Source organism: Rutidosis leptorrhynchoides, chromosome 7 (genome assembly GCF_046630445.1).
Source record: "Rutidosis leptorrhynchoides isolate AG116_Rl617_1_P2 chromosome 7, CSIRO_AGI_Rlap_v1, whole genome shotgun sequence".
Lineage (NCBI taxonomy): Eukaryota > Viridiplantae > Streptophyta > Magnoliopsida > Asterales > Asteraceae > Rutidosis > Rutidosis leptorrhynchoides.
Window position 1 is genome coordinate 301377971 of NC_092339.1, and position 15566 is coordinate 301393536.

At 39.7% G+C, this 15566-nt stretch overlaps 1 protein-coding gene across 1 annotated transcript; it reads right to left on the minus strand.

The window, feature by feature from the left end:
* Positions 1 to 13467: 13467 nt before the first annotated feature.
* On the minus strand, positions 13468 to 14592 carry LOC139860114 (uncharacterized). Its single transcript, XM_071848888.1, has 3 exons — positions 14128 to 14592; positions 13780 to 14085; positions 13468 to 13728 (listed from the first exon to the last, which is right to left on the minus strand). Exons 1-3 carry the CDS (start codon positions 14590 to 14592, stop codon positions 13468 to 13470), a joined length of 1032 nt encoding a protein of 343 aa, XP_071704989.1.
* Between the last annotated feature and the right edge of the window lie 974 nt (positions 14593 to 15566).

The window sequence follows — 15566 nt, forward strand, 5'->3', positions numbered from 1 at the left end:
TTATGGTTGGAATAGATTTGTTACCAATTTTCACGTAGCTAAAATGAGAAAAATTATCCAATCTTGTTTTACCCATAACTTCTTCATTTTAAATCCGTTTTGAGTGAATCAAATTGCTATGGTTTCATATTGAACTCTATTTTATGAATCTATACAGTAGGTTTATAGTCGAAAAAATAAGTTACAATTCGTTTTTGTAAAGGTAGTCATTTCAGTCGAAAGAACGACGTCTAGATGACCATTTTAGAAAACATACTTCCACTTTGAGTTTAACCATAATTTTTGGATATAGTTTCATGTTCATAATAAAAATCATTTTCCCAGAATAACAACTTTTAAATCAAAGTTTATCATAGTTTTTAATTAACTAACCCAAAACAGCCCGCGGTGTTACTACGACGGCGTAAATCCGGTTTTACGGTATTTTTCATGTTTTCAGGTTTTAAATCATTAAGTTAGCATATCATATAGATATAGAACATATGTTTAGTTGATTTTAAAAGTCAAGTTAGAAGGATTAACTTTTATTTGCGAACAAGTTTAGAATTAACTAAACTATGTTCTAGTGATTACAAGTTTAAACCTTCGAATAAGATAGCTTTATATGTATGAATCGAATGATGTTATGAACATCATTACTACCTCAAGTTCCTTGGATAAACCTACTGGAAATTATAAAAATAGATCTAGCTTCAAAGGATCCTTGGATGGCTTGAAAGTTCTTGAAGCAGAATCATGACACGAAAACAATTTCAAGTAAGATTTCCACTCGAAATAAGATTGTTATAGTTATAGAAATTGAATTAAAGTTTGAATATGATTATTACCTTATATTAGAAAGATAACCTACTGTAAGTAACAAAGGTTTCTTGATCTTGGATGATTACTTGGAATGGATTTAGAAAACTTGGAAGTAAACTTGCAATCTTGGAAGTATTCTTGATTTTATGAAACTAGAACTTTTGGAATTTATGAAGAACACTTAGAACTTGAAGATAGAACTTGAGAGAGATCAATTAGATGAAGAAAATTGAAGAATGAAAGTGTTAGTAGGTGTTTTTGGTCATTGGTGTATGGATTAGATATAAAGGATATGTAATTTTGTTTTCATGTAAATAAGTCATGAATGATTACTCATATTTTTGTAATTTTATGAGATATTTCATGCTGGTTGCCAAATGATGGTTCCCACATGTGTTAGGTGACTCACGTGAGCTGCTAATAGCTGATCATTGGAGTGTATGTACCAATAGTACATACATCTAAAAGCTGTGTATTGTACGAGTACGAATACCGGTGCATACGAGTAGAATTGTTGATGAAACTGAACGAGGATGTAATTGTAAGCATTTTTGTGAAGTAGAAGTATTTTGATAAGTTTCTTAAAGACTTTCAAAAGTGTATTAATACATATTAAAACACTACATGTATATACATTTTAACTGAGTCGTTAAGTCATCGTTAGTCGTTACATGTAAGTGTTGTTTTGAAACCTTTAGGTTAACGATCTTGTTAAATGTGGTTAACCCAATGTTTATAATATCAAATTAGATTTTAAATTATTATATTATCATGATATTATGATGTACGAATATCTCTTAATATGATATATATACATTAAATGTCGTTACAACGATAATCGTTACATATATGTCTCATTTCAAAATCATTAAGTTAGTAGTCTTGTTTTTATATATGTAGTTCATTATTAATATATTTAATGATATGTTTACTTATCATAATATCATGTTAACTATATATATAACCATATATACATCATCATCATATAGTTTTTACAAGTTTTAACGTTCGTGAATCACCGGTCAATTTGGGTGGCCAATTGTCTATATGAAACCTATTTCAATTAATCAAGTCTTAACAAGTTTGATTGCTTAAAATGTTGGAAACACTTAATCATGTAAATATCAATTTCATTTAATATATATAAACATGGAAAAGTTCAGGTCACTACATTAGCCTCTCAGCATATTCAGCATCAGCATCCTCCCTTCTTTGCCTGTCAAGTTGAACACTTAACAGATAATCATTGGCAGTGATGTTGAGGGATTTTTCTGTAGCAATCATCTGTCTGCCTTCGTCAGTAGTCATGGCATCACAATATTGCCTTAAATCCATGTCCAGCTGTAGAGCCTCATAAAAGAGAGCTTTCTCTGCATCACTATGTAGCCTTTGACCACTGTTGTATAGATAAACACCAACTTCAATGCTGAATTCTAAAGCATTGATGTAGAATCGCTGATTAAGTGGATGGTACAGCATTCTGATTTGGCGTATCCTTTCAGGTATAGCTGCTGCTCTTTGTTTGAGCAGTTTTGGAACAGTGATCTCCAGCCTGTAAGCCTCTATTTCGTCTGGATTCATCTTTCTAATGTCTGGGTCACCCTGTGCAGCTGGATCATCTTCCCAAGTAGTGTGTTTATCATGACGTTTAGAGGAAGATGTGGGATACATAAGTGATTCTACTGTCCCAGAAGAACCCACTGAATAAAAATCAATGCGTTCATCCAGTGTCCTGTCAAAGTAAGAAAGGGTCCGAGCAGAGATAGGTGATTAAACATATGTTGAGCTCCCTCTACCCTAGAAAATTTGCAGGATCAACAGTATCATCATCTTGGTTAGCACTCAGCTCAGCCACCTTGGCTGGGTCTTCATCACTTGTTACACTCAGTCGCACTCTTCTGGCTGAGTCTTCAATCACAACACTCCTTGTTGTGTCTTTGGTACCAGCCGACTGATTAGTATCAGCTAGTACAACTGCCATAGTATCTTCATCAGCTGCCTCAAATAAGGGTCCTTTCCTTAAGGGCTGGTTGTCCCTAGGAGCAGATTTTACCCTTTGTTTATCGATAGGCATGGGTTCAGCTGATGGTTCTTGTGTTGATACTGGTTCTTGTGGAGGTAGATAAGGAACAATTGCTAAATGCTCCCCCCTCAGCAGTAGACACATCAGTTTCCGCTGATTCATCATCATCATCACGGTTGATGATATCTGCTGGCTGTGATTGTGTAGCTGGCTGAGCAGTAGACGCAGATCTAGAGGATTGGTTGGTTTCTAATATATCATCAAGCCACTTCATGAATACATCAGCTCTAACTCCTCTTGACTCAGTTGAAGCCAAGTAATCTTGCATCTCTTCAGGTGTTATCTTCTTAATTCTGTCTGCTCGCTCAGCATACAACTTAGCTTTCGTTCTATCATATTTCACCATGAACTTAGCATTTCTTTTCAGAGGAGCCCTTTTGTGTGCATCAATGCTGAGCAGTTCATCATGAATTTCACGCTTTTCAGGAGTGAGGGATCGTATATGCTCAATTTTGTGTCATTTTAGAGTAGCATATGCCTCAAATTTAGCGTTGAAAGGAGCATCTAGTTCCTGCTGTCTCTTCTAATGCCTCTCTAGTTTTCTTTTCATTTTTCGTTCAATAGTTTGAGAGACAGCAAAAGATTCAGCTATAGCCAGTTCAGACACATCACTGGGCGTACTTCCAGAACCAATATCATCTACAGATGTGGCAGACACACTGGGTTGAGATTCACCAGCAATCTTGATACCTGCTTCAGTATGAGCGTTGCTGGGCTTAGTGCTAGTACCTTGACCAGTACCATCACCACCATCATCACCATCTCTCCTTTGCTGCTTTGGAGCCTTCTCATGCTCATACTCCCCTCAGTTTGTTTTCTCTTTTTATGCTTTTTAGATTTCTTCTCCCCCTTTTTGTCATCAGCAGGGGCAAAAGTAGGAGCTGGGGAGACTTGTGCATCAAGGTCACTATCAGACTCAGAATAAGCAAATCCGTTCCAGTCAGCATCAGCAAGAGATAGATGGGCACCATGATCCACACCATATTGTTTGAGGCATACGTTTGAAGATCGAACTTCATTCCCAGCAACTCCTATGGCCATTTGTTGGATGTCAGCTCTAACATCAGCTTGAAGAGCAGCCATTCGTTGCATTACCTCCACCATTTGAACATAAGCTGAGGCAGAAATCATAGTAGCCATTTGCTGTTTCTACGAATCCAATCTCTCTTCCAATACCCTATTTTCCTCATTAAGAAAAAGAATTATGCGATTAACAACATCTAAATCAGCTTGAAGACGGGAAATATGATCAGCATACTCATTATGAGAGATGATTCGCCTCTTAAGATCCTCCTCCTCCTCTTCATGGTGTTTGACAATGGCTTCCACCTCTAGATCAGCAAAAGCACACACTTGTTTGAGCTGGGCTTCAATAGTTGAAGTTGTAACCTCCCCAGCTCTGTGAATTGCTTCAGTCATGCGATCAGTAAGAGTTTGGTGGATGGATCGCTGGATGTCTGGTGTGATTCTGGCGACAGTACGATAAACAGCCAGAGTAGAAATAGCAGACACCTCAGTAGGATCAAAACTACTGGTTGATGGGCGATGACTAGCAGCGACAATAGGATTACCTCCATGGGGTGGTGGAGGTGGAAGGTCAGAATCTGACTCATCACCATGATCACAATCATTTTTACCTTCACCCGAAGGTTTAGAACCACTGGTATCCTTGTCAGCATCATTATCAGCATCATCAGTAAGATCCACTGGTTTGTCTTTGGATCCAGTCACATTATCATGAATGACTAGCTCTTCCTTACCAGTACCTTTATTAGCATCACCATCAGATGAAGAAGATGATGAGGAAGAAGCTGATGAATCAGAAGGTACTGGCGAATCAGGAATATTTTGCATGATATACTTACCAGTAGTTGGATCTCTGATGAACTTGAGAGGCCTCCATGTACCAAGCCATGGAGAAGCAGCTGGAGCCATACCAAAGTAGTGGTAGTATGACTGCTCATTAACTTGTTAAAGAGTAGCCAGCCTCTCATATACTTCTTCACGTGATGGGTGATCAAGCTGAGATAATAGTTCAGTCAGCTCTTCTCTGGGTAGCTTGCTGGCTGATACCAAAGCACTTTGAGGATCAATCGTCAGCTGATCCACCAGTTAGACAATCTTGGGAGTGATAAAGGCTCCCCTGTAGATGAAGTTAGGCACAACTTCATCAGGATCTTGTACCTGACACACATATGGCTTCTTCTCAGTAGAAACAGAAGCCTGAGTAGAATCAGCTGTTGCAGTGGCAGAGGTACCGGCATCCAAAGTAGGTTTCGTAAAACCAGTGATATGTGCAGAATAGGCAGCATTTGCTGCTATAAGCTCATCAATAAGCACCACGTCATCCTGGTTACCACTTGTAATAATCTCCTCAGTAGAAGCAGTTGGAGGAGTAACAATGGTAGTGCCAGCAGCATCAAAATCAAGAACCTCCTTAATGATATTATCAATAACCTTCTCAAGTATAGGAGGAGGTTCCATTATCTTCTCATCAACCACTTCAGAATCAGTGGTTGAAGTAGCAATACCAGAGATAGTAGGAGGAGTAGCAGAAATATCAGCAGTAGCTAGCTCCTCATTAACAGTAAGATCAGTGGAACCAGCAGCCACAATGTCTCCAGTAGAACCAGCAGCAGTAGAGTCAATAGCACTAGCATCAGTACCACCAGTAGATAAATTAGTAGCACCAACACCAGTAGCAGAAACGGAGAGCTCATCAGTAGAAACAATAACATCCTTTTTTTGCTCCCCCTCTACCTGTTCATCTAGCCTGCTAAGAACTGAAACAAAAGAACATTTTATGTTAACAACTGTAGAACCAAATAAATTTAACTCTACAATTGCACCTGTTATTGGTCTCTGGAGACAGACTGGTGATTTAGTCAGCCCTTTGATTGAGACAGAATAGGGTGTCTGTAAGTACAGCTGTGACTCTGCTGGCTTATTGGCAACACATGTTGACCCATATTGTGTAAGAGTTATAGCTGGTAATAATATATAAGTGAGGCTTTTATCATGATCCAAGTAACATTTGGCTTTTGTAGTAGCCTGAGCTAATTCAACACGATGAGGAGCCAGCTCAAGTCTGCTTTGGGAGTCAGTTATGTTCCCTGCTGGTTGTACTGTCAGCAGCAGAGGATATTTCATGAAGTATAATTTTGAAAAATGTGGAAGTGCCTGGTTAGAAGAGTATGGGTTGCTACTCTTCTTAACACTAGTTTTAAAACCAGTCAGCTTGGGAGCCAAGGTTGTACCTTTAGCTCCACTTTCATTTTTCAAGTCAGCAGTAAAAATATTTTTAATTATGTTAGAGATTTCTGCTGTTTGGTCTAGAGACGCACCAGGTTCCATAGCAGCCTTCTTTTCAGAAGCATCAGTTGAGACTGGGGCAATCCCTCCTGTAGTTTGCTTGGAGCCGGTTTAGCTCGTTTGGATTTGCCTGTTACTAAGAAATAGATAAGCAACGGATTCCAATACTAGAAGTGGGTAGTCAGTATATAAGACTAAGGCTGTTCTTTATTATCAGAGAGCACTAGATTCTAATACAACTACTACTTTACCAGTATGTGAGACGGTGGCAGTACTAGTTGTGGTAGTTGGCTTCTTCCTTTTAACAGCTGGCTTGCGCTGAGGTCCCTCCCCCTTAGCTGGTGCAACACCAGAGGCAGTCGATTAGGCAGCTCCACCTCGAGCAGCTAGATACTCAAGCATTGCTGGCGTCACGGCAGCATATGGAGCAGTTGGTTTATCCTTTGGCATCCCTCTTGCTTTAGAGGCAGGTCGAATGATTCATCAGCAATCTGCCGGTAAGCTTCACCCAGCTCATTTTCAAAAATAAAAGGCTCAAGAACCTTGGAAAGGGAATTAAGTGTGTTCGTTTGGTGTAAGCACCATTTCCCTTAACCTGAGGTAGATCTCAGCTGCGTAGTCAATGTTCCTGTTGAACAGCAATCCATGACCAATCTTGAGCTCAAAGTTTGAGCATTGATCAAAACTACCAGACGTTTGGCTGATGCACTGGGTCAGCAGTCCAAAGAAGTAGTACCACAGTGGTGGCATGTGCTTTCTCAATGGTGTATGAGCAATTGGACCAGAATATCCAATTGTTTCCAGCACTTCCCACCTGAATTCATCGCTCGTCGGTGAATTAACAAATGGACCACCAGGTAATTAAAGAGCACGTTGGACGGCATTACCAGTGATGGAGCAGGTTAGAGTTTCAGTCACCATGCCACGAATACATGGATCATTCTGTTGAATGGTGGCCATGGTGGCAGTATACCAGAATCTGGCTAAGTAGGCTGCATACAGATGTGTAGGAACACCAGTGATGGATCTCGCCACAGGGCATCACCTAATGTAGTCAATCAAAGCCTCATAGCCTTTATTGGCTTTAGACTTGGGAATGGATAGAGCGTGTGCTGCATTACCTCTGGAAAGGCGAATCAGTGCATGATCTGGTGCATTAGCAGCCCTGATCATGTTTGGGTGAAGATTGAACAGTGGACCCTATACAACTTGTTCTTCTATGACAGGTGGAGGTTGCTGTTTTGGTTGTTGTTGCTGTGGTTGTTGTTCCTCCGGTTGGTTTTCTATGGGTGGTGATTGTTGTTGTTGTTGTTGGTCTGCCATTGATGAACTTGTTGAAGATGAGAGTTTGAGAGATTTGAAGATTTGGGAATTTAGAGAGAAAAGTGTGTTCTTGAAAGGTAAATCAAAGAGTTAATAACCGAAGGTTATTATGAGGAATGGATCTCCTTATTTAACCTTTCGGATTGGTAGAAAAAGTGCAGGAGAGAGAGAATGTCAACTGTCATCTGCAGGCGCGTGGGCATATGTGACAGACTGGCACGTTTTCGAGGGGACACTGACTGTTGACATGATGTATAATCGGCTTGAACACTTATACCTCCCATTAAGCATTAAATGCAGCAGTTTTCAATTCAAAATGAAGTTAAAAACCATAAGATAAATTTTGTATAAAATACAAAAATTCTTTGTGACATTTAATATGTTATGAATTTAATTTTAAATCATTGGGAGTAAATGAGTTTCAGATTTAAGGTATCATTTAAGTATTGTGACCTATTTATTATTTCATTTTGAACATTGAATAACCATGATATAAAGACTTTGTTGTGCTGACTGTTTGACATGTAGGTAGTAAGTGAAAGTTGTAGCTTACTGTTTTGTCCTACATGTTGTAGAACCAGCACACCAATAAAGTTGTCTTTGATTTTAGAGTTCAAGCATACCCAGCTCAGAGATGAGATAATTAAAACGTTTCTCATCTAAGGGCTTTATGAAAAGATCTACTAACTGCTGGTCTGTTGAAATAAAATGTAGCTCCACATCTCCTTTTTGAACATGATCCCTTATGAAATGATATCGAACTTCAGTGTGCTTAGTTCTTGAGTGCATCACAGGATTGTTGGTAATTAGCAATAGCACTTGTGTTGTCACAGTAGATTGGAGTTTTTGTAACATGAACACCATAGTCCTTCAGCTGGCTTTGCATCCATAGTACTTGAGTAGTACAACTACCAGCAAAAACGTATTCTGCCTCAGGAGTAGATGTAGACACAATATTTTTCTTTTTGCTCGTCCAGCTGACTAGCCTACCACCCAGTAACTGGAAACCACCAGTAGTACTTTTCCTGTCTATTTTACACCCTGCAAAGTCAGCATTTGAATACCCAGTTAGCTCTAAATCCTGGTCCTTGGAATACCAAAGACCACGTTTAGCAGTACCTTTCAGATACCTAAATATCCTTTTTACTGCTAGCAAGTGTGACTCTTTAGGATCAGCTTGATATCTGGCACAGAGACATGTGGCGAACATAATATCTGGTCTGCTGGCTGTAAGATAAAGTAGGGATCCAATCATATATCTATATTCAGTGATATTGAATGGTTCATGATCAAGCATATTTTCACGAGGTCAAGGTGAACTTACTCTTGAGTGCTTAGTAGGGTTTAAGGACTAACAACATTCGGACCTCCGACACTTAGTCGTGGATAACCCACATCGGTATCGTTTCGATTTCGACAGGGTAGACGACTTGAGAGTCCACCAACAACCTAGCATACGAGGTTGAGTGGCCCAAAGACATGAAGGTTTTATAGTTTGAGACATACCTGAAAGTCTTAGAGATCGTATGAAGCTTTGTTCGTACGACGAAGATTTGTATGCTGTGGTTCACGTATGAGTTAACGAATGAATGTGTATGATTTTAGGGTTTATGAGCTATGTATTTATAGGCTCGTGAATTAGGGTTTCGGTAGAATCTCTTCCCTAATTAAATGCAATCTTATCCCAACTAACTTTCATTATTTAAGGAAAAGAATCCGAATTGATTATACCGTACATTCTTCTAGAATGTACTGGACCCTTATGCAAGTATACAAAACTCGCATCAGATGGTATAGGCGCATAAGGTGCGACTATACCCGTGCCATATGCCTTACAAGGCAGTTTGTGTGCGGTTTAGGGCTTTGAATGTGCATCCGCATTTTCCTGCGGATATGCGTATCATTAAGTCCCCCCAGTTCGATGTTATATACAATGAAAATTAGTGTATGACGTCGAACTAGTAAGAAAAATGTACACATAATGAACTTTAACAACACCTTTGAACCAAATTAACATGCTCAATATTTCGGATACAAATCCTAGTTAGATTTCAAATGTAACAGGACAGTTCATGAGGTAATTTAAATATATATGCGTAACCGAATACTGTATTAGCATTAAATGCAATGTATGCATGCAGTCACCAAACTGTCTTTTCGGCGGCATTTCCAGCACCCGAGGTGACAACTGTCACTGTTTACCGAAAAGGTAATGATTGTAATTATGCAACTGCCTGTTGATGCTAACGTGCACCGGACCTCTTAACAAAGTACTTAGGATAAGATTGATACACGTGTACGGCTACCATTATACCTTCGTTACTTTTTGACTCCCGTATTTTCTCTATAAATAGCCTTTTGGATTTTTCGTATCTCACAATCTTTTCCTTTTTAAATCATTCAACCTTCTTCATCTTCTCTGCAAAAAACCTAAAAAAAAAGGTATATCTCATACTCTTATACTTTGCATTTATGCTATGTAACCCTAGTTACAATTTTTTATATATTTCTCATTTGTTGTTCTAATTTTTTGGTATTGTAGATGAAGTTGGAATCTTACGCCCCCAATCTGACCACCGATTCTGGTAACCATTCCAGTTCACCGGTTGGTCATTCAGACACACTACCTTCACTATACCAGACTCCCGGTAATAGGGGGCTAGGTAACCATAAAAAGTTACATGACGAAGGTATTAATTTCATCCGACGGCCTTTTAGTTGAATATCGACATTAAGTTTTTTATATGGCATGTTTATCGTTTGCAGGTCCAAGTGGTGTTGCTCATCATTCCAAACATGTATGCCCAAATCCAGATGATTTGTCTTTATTGATTCCGAATGCTAATGATTTCATGAAGGTTCCTCCTCCAGTATTTGCACAACAATTTTCTTTTTTACAATCCTGTGCCCCCAACAATTGATGTAAAAGTTTTCTGCACTTTCACCTTCCGAAGAACTTTACATGGACACGCAATCGACACTGTTCAACTTTGCCAAGGACCTCAATCGTTTGCAACTCAAATCTGCTGCGCTCGCTCATCCACCACCGCCATCATCGATAGAGGCTTCCAATATACATGCCTTGCAACAGGAAAATGCAAAGCTAACTACCCAGCTCGCGGTTGCGGTAACCGCGCACGTGCAGGCAGAAGAGCGGATCAATGTTATGATGTTTAAGAGGCAACAGGAGGAAGATCAGCATGTTGCAGAAAAGAGGTTTATGGAGTCCGAGATTGCGTCCCTTTCTGCGAAACTGAAGGAAGCAGAGCGCCATGTTGTGTTTTTAAATGAAAGCTTTAGCAACTGGATTTCAGCCCAGGAATCATGGGGTGCCAAGCATGGTGTTATAAAGGCAGAATATGACATTCTCCGTCAGGTCCTTCCAACAATAGTCCGACATGCGCTTGACTGCAAAGCAGTCGAGCAGCGTTTTGGCGCAGCTATAGTTGCTGCTCGCGCCTATGAGTGCACCCTTTTCTGGAATGTCATCTGCAGGGAAATGTTCGTACCCCCTGTGATTCCCCCAATATTGCTGAGTTGCTCATCGATGGAGCCAAGGAAAAATATGAGGAAGCTTGTTCCCAACTTCAACAAATCTCGATCCCCCGTCTTCAATTTCTCATCAACGATCCTACCATCTCCGCGCAGGAGATAATTACTGACAAACTCGATTGAGTTTCTTAAGCTAACCTGGATAGATACTATTCATCCATCGTTGGGTGGCTTGTTTTTTGTTAGTGAGGGACGGGCCTTGCAGTCTTGGAGGTTTCGCATCCCTATATTATATTTTCTTTTTCTGTTTACAGCGGAGTATGCGTTTGATCGCTGCGTGCGAGGATGGCATACTCTCCTTAGTGTAAGGCAAACGTTCCAGCCAATGCCACCCCCTTTTTTTATTTTTATATTAGCTTATGTTAGGTCAAATTTTGGTACATGTCCCGCTTTTATGCTAAGCGGTTGACTTTATATTCTCTAATTGTAATTTGTTAGCTTTTGATTGACTATAATTCGACATCTTTTTTGGTTAAAGTGCATTTATTATGTTTTTACGAAATCACTACGCCGGTTATAATGATTTGTTACAATATTATGCATTCAATAACTCTTATGTAGAATAAATGCCATGACTTCATGATGGGAGCGACCCTTCAATCGTTTCATGATCTTTTTATTCTTGTGCCAACAATCCAATGTTGTACACACCAGTAAGCAAACCAATGCTTATAAGTTTATACTCAAGACTTTTATAAAAAAATTTATAAGTACGTACGCGTATACAATCTAATGTAAATTACCCGTACTATAGACAACCCAATGTCTATACTCAAGAGTCTTCCGGCCACGCCAATGTCCGGCTTATTTAAACAAGTAAACCAAACTTGTGTTTTATAGTCTAGACTGTGCAAGTCTCCGTCTTGCGCGGTGTACGAGCGTTGGAAACAAACCAATGTTTTACTACTGTCACCGTTAAAAATAGTATTAGTAACCATACTAAACTATGCCACTTGAGACTCGAAGTGTGTACCAGTGCAGCTTAAGGGGCATGCAATCAACAAATGTAAAAATGCACAAGTTATTGGCTTAAATTGCATAATTCAATTTATTTCAAACATATCACTTGACCAACACTTAGCTGTCATGTTTACAATGGAAAATAAAAATTCATATAAAAACTTTGAACAGATGTCTGGGGTGATCAATCCCTATGCAGTTTTTTTCATATGTAGCACCGTTTCAGTGTTTGCGCATGCCAGGTGCGCTTTATTGCTTTTCCATCTAAACTTGCTAGCCGATACGCCCCTGTATCGCTTACGCCAATAACCTTGTATGGTCCTTCCCATTTAGGTCCAAGTTTACCCGTGTCCTCTGCTCTGCTTGCTTCGTTTTTTTGCCACACCAAGTCATCCAATTGGAAAGATAATAGTTGTACGCGTTTATTATAGTAGCTTGCTATTCTTTGCTTGTTGATTGCTTCTTTTATAGCCGCCATTTCTCTGCGTTCTTCAACTAAGTTTAGATTTTCATGCAGTTCTTCGCTATTGCTACTTTCATCAAAGGAAGCTATGCGCATAGTTGGCACATTTATTTCGGCGGGTATTACAGCCTCAGACCCGTACACCAAGCAAAAAGGTGTTTCATTAGTTGCGCCTTTTTTGAGTTGTGCGGTGTGCCCATAATATGTTAGGCAGCTCATCTATCCAACCCCTTTGACACAATCCAAGCCTTGCTTTGATTCCTAACACAATGTCTCGATTTGTGACCTCACATTGACCATTCGCCTGAGGGTGTGCGTCTGATATAAATGTTTTCTTTATATTCAATTCTTGGCACCAGTCACTGAATGGATTACCTTCAAACTGGATACCATTGTCGCTTACTATTACATTTGGTATTCCAAACTGACAGACAATGTTTTCTCATACGAAATTTTGGATTTGCTTGACTGAAATTGTTTTCAGTGGCTTGGCTTCTACCCACTTCGTAAAATAATCAATGGCCACTACCAGAAACTTTACACCCCCAGGTCTTGCAGGGAATGGCCCCACTATGTCGATTGCCCATTTGCAGAATGGCCATGGAGACGCGACCGGTATCATTGGATGTCGCGAAGCCTTGCTTACCGGTGCGTGAAGCTGACATGATTGACATTTGCGTATCACTTCTACAGCATCTCTGTACATTGACGACCAGTAGTATCCGAGCCGTATTATTTTGGACGCAACAGTTTTGTGTCCAAAGTGCAAAGCGCACATTCCCTCGTGCACTTCCCGTATGATTGATTCTGCTTGAGTTGGATTAAGACACCGTAAATGGGGTCCCAGAAAAGACTTTCTGTATAAAATTCCCTTGTCTAACAAATACATTGGTGCTTTCATCTTAATCTTTCTTGCTTCAACTGAATCTATCGGCAATGTACCTTTGTTTAGAAATTCTACTATTGGTGTCATCTAACTCTGCTCCTCTTCTTCAATTGCGGCGGATACACTGTCTTCCTCAATAGAATTTACTTTAACTTCCTCAACCCAAATTTCTTTCTTAAAATGGCTGAATGTTAAGGAGGCTAACTTACTGAGTGCGTTCGCCTTTTTGTTCAACGTTCTTGAAATGAATAAGTCAAAGTCTACCGCCAGTTCTTGCACAGGTTTTAGATATTTTTTCATCAATTCATCATGTGCCTTAAATATTCCGTTAAATTGGTTTGCAACTAACTGCGAATCAACATATACTGACAGTTCTTTTACCTACAGATATTTTGCTACCCGCATTCCAGATAACAACGCTTCATACTCAGCTTCATTATTTGTGACGGGGAAGCTAAATCGCAGCGCGAAGGTATATTCTTCTCCCTCTGGACTTTTTAGGACTATACCTGCCCCTGCGCCTTCTGGACCATAAGCCCCATCTGTGTGCATATCCAACAATTGTTCGGGTGGAGGTGGTATTTCTTTTGATTCATGCGAGACTTTGATATCTCTGGCTATTTCAGCCAGATAATCTGCTAGGACTTGTCCTTTTACCGCACTTCTTAGTGAGAAGCTTATCTCATGCTCTCCCAATTCAATAGCCTATTTGGCCATGCGACCAGAATTTTCTGGTTTATATAGCACCTGCTTTATTGGCTGATCTGTTAGGACCATTATTGGATGCGCTTGGAAATATCTCCTTAAGCGTCTAGCTGTATGCACGAGTGCATAAACCAGTTTTTCAATTGCAGGATAGTTTAATTCGCTCCCTGTTAAGGCTTTGCTAACAAAATATACATGCATTTGTACCTGTCCCCTGTCTGCTATCAATACTGAACTTATTGCTTCTTTCAATGCTACTAAGTACAGTATCAACGTTTCGCCCGCAATCGGCGCGATCATTGTTGGCAACTCTTTCAGAAACTTTTTCATTTCCTGAAACGCCACTTCTGCTTCCTCCGTCCACTTGAAATCCGTTCTCTTTAAACAATTCTTCAGTGTCCCGAAAAAGGGGAGTGATCGCTCTGCAGATTTTGATAAGAACCTTGTAAATGCCGCCAACTTACCCGTTAAACTTTGCACCTCCTTTTTATTTCTGGGTGACGGCATGTTATCGATTGCCTCTATTTTCTTTGGATTTGCGCGTATCCCGCGCTTAGTTATTATGTTATTATGTGACCGAGAAACTTTCCTTCTTCTTCTCCAAAACTGCACTTTGACGGGTTGAGCTTCATATTTATCTTTCTTAACGATGCAAACGTTTCTAATATGTCTTCCAACAAACCTTGTTCTATTGTGCTCTTTATAACTAAGTCAACAACGTATGCTTCTAAATTTCTGCCAATCTGACCTTTGAAGGCCTCGTCTATTACCCGTTGGTATGTTGCTCCGGTGTTTTTTAAACCAAATGGCATCTTGGTATAACAGTATATACCCTGGCTTGTGTGAAAAGCAGTTTTATCCTCATCGTCTGCTACCATTTGTATCTGATGGTATCCTTTGTACGCATCCAAAAAACATTTGTATCGGAAGCCAGCTAGAGACTCAACTTTCCAGTCTATTTCTGGTAGAGGATAATTGTCCTTGGGACAGGCTTTATTAATATCGGTGAAGTCAACACACATGCGCCAAGACCCATCAGTCTTTTTTACCAGTACTGGGTTTGCTACCCACGTTTAGTACCTTACCTCTTTTAATATGTTTGCTTTGACCAACTTATCAACTTTTGCCTTCAACCATTCGCTTCTTTCTGGTTCCATACCACATTTCTTTTGTCACACTGGCGTCAAACTTGGATTTGCATTAAGTTTATGCTCAGCAATTTCTCTTGGCACGCCCATCATGTCCGCTTCTTTCCATGCAAAGACATCCGTATTAGAAGCTAATATATTACGAAGCTTAAACTTTATCTCATCGGAAAATCCTCCGCCAATTTTAATTTTTTGTTCTGGATGTCGCGGATTATCGATGATCATGCAGCTTCGAACCTGATCTGCCTTACTTGGCTGTTTTTCTGCTTATTCCACAGCCGCGACACTTACATCTTGTTTTTCTGACCTTATCGTTGCAATTTCTAATGGTGT

Excerpts from the sequence above, each read along its gene's own strand:
- LOC139860114 (XM_071848888.1), bottom strand. The coding sequence starts at position 14,592 with ATGCCGTCACCCAGAAATAAAAAGGAGGTGCAAAGTTTAACGGGTAAG. Across the intron at positions 14,086-14,127 it reads CAGATCAGCCAATAAAGCAG|GCTATTGAATTGGGAGAGCA; the intron begins GTGCTATATAAA and ends ATGGCCAAATAG. Across the intron at positions 13,729-13,779 it reads CGTTGTTATCTGGAATGCGG|TTAGTTGCAAACCAATTTAA; the intron begins GTAGCAAAATAT and ends GTTGATTCGCAG.